At 59.8% G+C, this 3073-nt stretch overlaps 1 protein-coding gene across 1 annotated transcript in view; it reads left to right on the top strand.

Moving 5' to 3' along the window:
* The window catches only part of LOC103759787 (prolow-density lipoprotein receptor-related protein 1), a gene marked incomplete at its 3' end in the record, with an annotated part of 66169 nt that overhangs the window by 9677 nt on the left and 53419 nt on the right, over positions 1–3073 (top strand). The window contains exon 2 of the mRNA XM_029958181.1: positions 595–717. Coding sequence (XP_029814041.1) covers positions 595–717 — 123 coding nt within the window. The remainder of the gene's footprint in view (positions 1–594; positions 718–3073) is intronic.

Genomic DNA, 3073 nt, shown 5'->3' with positions numbered 1-3073 from the left:
AGGCTCTTCCCAACCCGTCTCCYTTCCCAGCCTCTGGATTTTGGCTTTTCTTGCTGGTTTTTGTTCCGTCCATGTTCCATCCCTGTGTGTTGTAGGGGGTGGTGCTGGAGTTGCCCCCTCCCTGGGCTGCCCCGGGGTGCTGGGCACAGGATGGATGTGATGCCATCCCACTGTTGTCCTCATGATTTAAAGAAACATTACTTTTTAATTTGTTCTCATTTGGGTTTGCTTGTTTCCCCCCTGTTTTTTTCCTTGCCTAGCACGGAAAGCAAAGCGCCTCTGGCTCCCAGGAGCTAATTCATCCAAGTTAAATGATCTTTAAAATCTGCGAGTGCATCACAGCACTCAGCTCTTGTTTTCTCCCGGTGTAATTAATGCTCCAGCTTAAATTTCCTCCTTTCCTCAGGGGCAGGTTTGATGGATCCGATGCCGGGCTCAAACTTTCGCCGAAAGAAATCATCCCCCCCTAAAAAAAACCCCCAATCTCGGCCCTTTAATTGAAATTTGATTTTTTTTTTTTGTTTTGTTTTGAAACAACTTGTCTTTGGGAAGAAACTGATGTTGTTTATTATCGTTATTTCTTTTCCCATCCAGCACCGAAGACTTGTAGCCCCAAACAGTTTGCATGCAAAGATCAGATTACGTGCATATCTAAGGGCTGGCGCTGTGACGGGGAGAAGGATTGTCCGGATGGCTCGGATGAATCTCCCGAGATATGTATGTATGCCTTTCCTTCCTCCCCCTCCTCCTCTGGGTTTGTTCCACGGGCCCCCAGCAGCCACCGCAGCCCAGCGGCTCTGCCTCAGCCCCCCCGGGGTGGGGGGGGTCCATTCCGTCCATCCATCCATCCGTCCATCCATCCGTCCATCCGTCCACCTCTCTGCTGTTCCAGGGCTGGGATCCACTGGAACAACCCGGGGAACCCCTCCTCTCTTTTTGTCCCCATCAAAGTGGAGGTGCCCGAGGCAGGAGGAGTTGGGGGCCAGGCCGTGGCACCCCGTCCTCGGTGCCACAGCACCCTCCTTCCCGAGGGCAGGAGGTCTCTGGGAGTCCTGGGGAGCAGCTGGGGAAGCGCTGCCGCTCTCCCAGGTGTGTTTTGGGATTGGGATGCTGGATTGGGTTTGCTGGCCTGAGCTGTTGGAGCCCCTTGGAGGCGGATGGCCCCGGCACTGGGGGTGCTCCCACCCCAGCTGGGGCAGTGGTGGCTCTCCAGAGGCAAACAGGGAGCTGGGATGGCTGAGATGGGGCGCAGGGATGGGGATGGAGGGGCTGTGTCTGCACAGGGGAGCGAGGTAGAGCAGTCCTGACTCCGGGGGCTCTGCAGGGATGTGCCGGGACCTCTGCTCTGGCTGGGCTGGAGAAGGAACCACCTGTCCCTGTGTCCCACTTTCTCCCTCTGCCTGATTCCGGGTCATGGGGCAGCCACTGCTGGGGACCAGCAGAATCCCCTGGTCCCCTGTCCCAGTGATGCCTCCTGGATTCCCCCTTCACACCGTGCTTGGCAGAACCGTCTCCTCCTGAGCAGTTTCTGGTTCGGCTCCGGGTTTATTTATTCCTCAAGGCAAAATGATGCAACCAGCCCCTCTGTGGGAGGGCTGGGGGGCTGGGATGGGCTGGCTGGCTCCACTCAATCAGCAGCCCTGGAAAATTACAGCAGGAGGACCCGGAGGCTGGAAGGAATCTGTCCTGATTGACGTGTTCCACTCTCTGCGCGTGTCCCTGCTCGATCCATGTGGACAGGTGATGGGAGAACGGACCCCTTGGATGCTCTTCCCTCTTTCCCTTCTTCCTCTCTCTTCCCTGTGGCTGGTGGGGGCCCTGCTGCTGGGAGCAGTGTCCAGTGCTGTGGATGCACCTCGTGTCCCTCTGTGCAGGGATCGTGGATGTTGGAGGACTCTTGGGTTTGGTCCGAGCTCCCCTGAGGGTTCATTCCTGGGGGACACAGAATGACCTGCTGACCCTGAGCCCCTTGGAACGTGCTTGACACTTCCAGGACAGGGAAGTGGGAGCCTCTGCGAGGCTCAGACCAAAGCCTGGCATCTCCTCTCTCCTCACCATGTGGGCTGAGCCCATGTGTGGGACCAAATCCATGACTTTCCATCACCATCACAGACCCTAAGCCTCAGACTCGCTCAGTCCTTGGGAAGCTGTTCCCTCCCCGGGGAGTTTGGCCTCCCTGAGGGGCTCTGCTCACTGTTCCCAAGTTCCTGCTCTTCACCCCAAGGCAGTGGGAGGGAGCCAGGGGGAGGCTGTGCCCCCCAGGACATGGAGATCGGGGTCACCCCGCTGTGCTGGTGCCCGTCTGTGCCGTTCCCGTGGGCAGGGGGACGTGGGGAGTCTCCTGCCTGCTCCTGCCTGCTCCTGCCCGGGCTCGTTCCCGCCGAGCCCGACCTGTCAGCACATGCCCCTGGTATCTCCGGGATTGCCAGGCCGGCTTTTCTCACGCCACTCCGGCACCGGGGCTTCCAGCAGCCTCTCATCCCCCTTATCTCCCTGGCAGGGAGAGAATGACTTTTACTGCTCCCGTTTAATCCGGGTTTGAGCCGGGGCTGCGGCTGCTCCGCCCGTCCCTCGGTGCCGGGAGGTTTGGTGGCACCCACGTGCTCCTGGGGGAGCCTCTTGAGACGCCCTCAGGTACCTGTCAGGTTTTCCTCCCCGGGGAATCCTTTGAAGTATTCCCTGGCTTTGCTCCCGTGTTCCCTGTCCCTCCCCAGCCCGGGGCTGTGCTCGTGCCGGTGCCAGCGCCTCGCGCGCGGTTCTGCCCGGCCGGTCAGCTCTTTGCTGCACGGAAAACACCGGGACAGGAGCCTCCATCCTGCTGGAAATCAAAGGAGGTGAGGGGCTCTGAGGAAGGAGTTTGCCACGGCTGAGCTGTGGCTGGCAGCTGGTTGGTCCATCCACCGACCTGAGGGTTCAGGAGCCCTCGGGTCCCTCATCTTGCCGTGCTGGGTCTGCCCTTGGCATGGTCCTGGGTGAGTTTGGGTGTGAGGACCCTCACTGCTGCCATCCCTGGGCATCCTGGTGGCACAGGCAGGGCCACCCGGCTCCTGCCCCTCCAGCCTCTCCCCTCACC

Source organism: Manacus vitellinus, unplaced genomic scaffold (genome assembly GCF_001715985.3).
Source record: "Manacus vitellinus isolate BGI_N305 unplaced genomic scaffold, ASM171598v3 scaffold_148_pilon, whole genome shotgun sequence".
In the NCBI taxonomy this organism is placed as follows: Eukaryota; Metazoa; Chordata; class Aves; order Passeriformes; family Pipridae; genus Manacus; species Manacus vitellinus.
The sequence above is the reverse complement of the archived record's forward strand: the minus strand, read 5'-3'. Positions and strand labels throughout refer to the sequence as shown.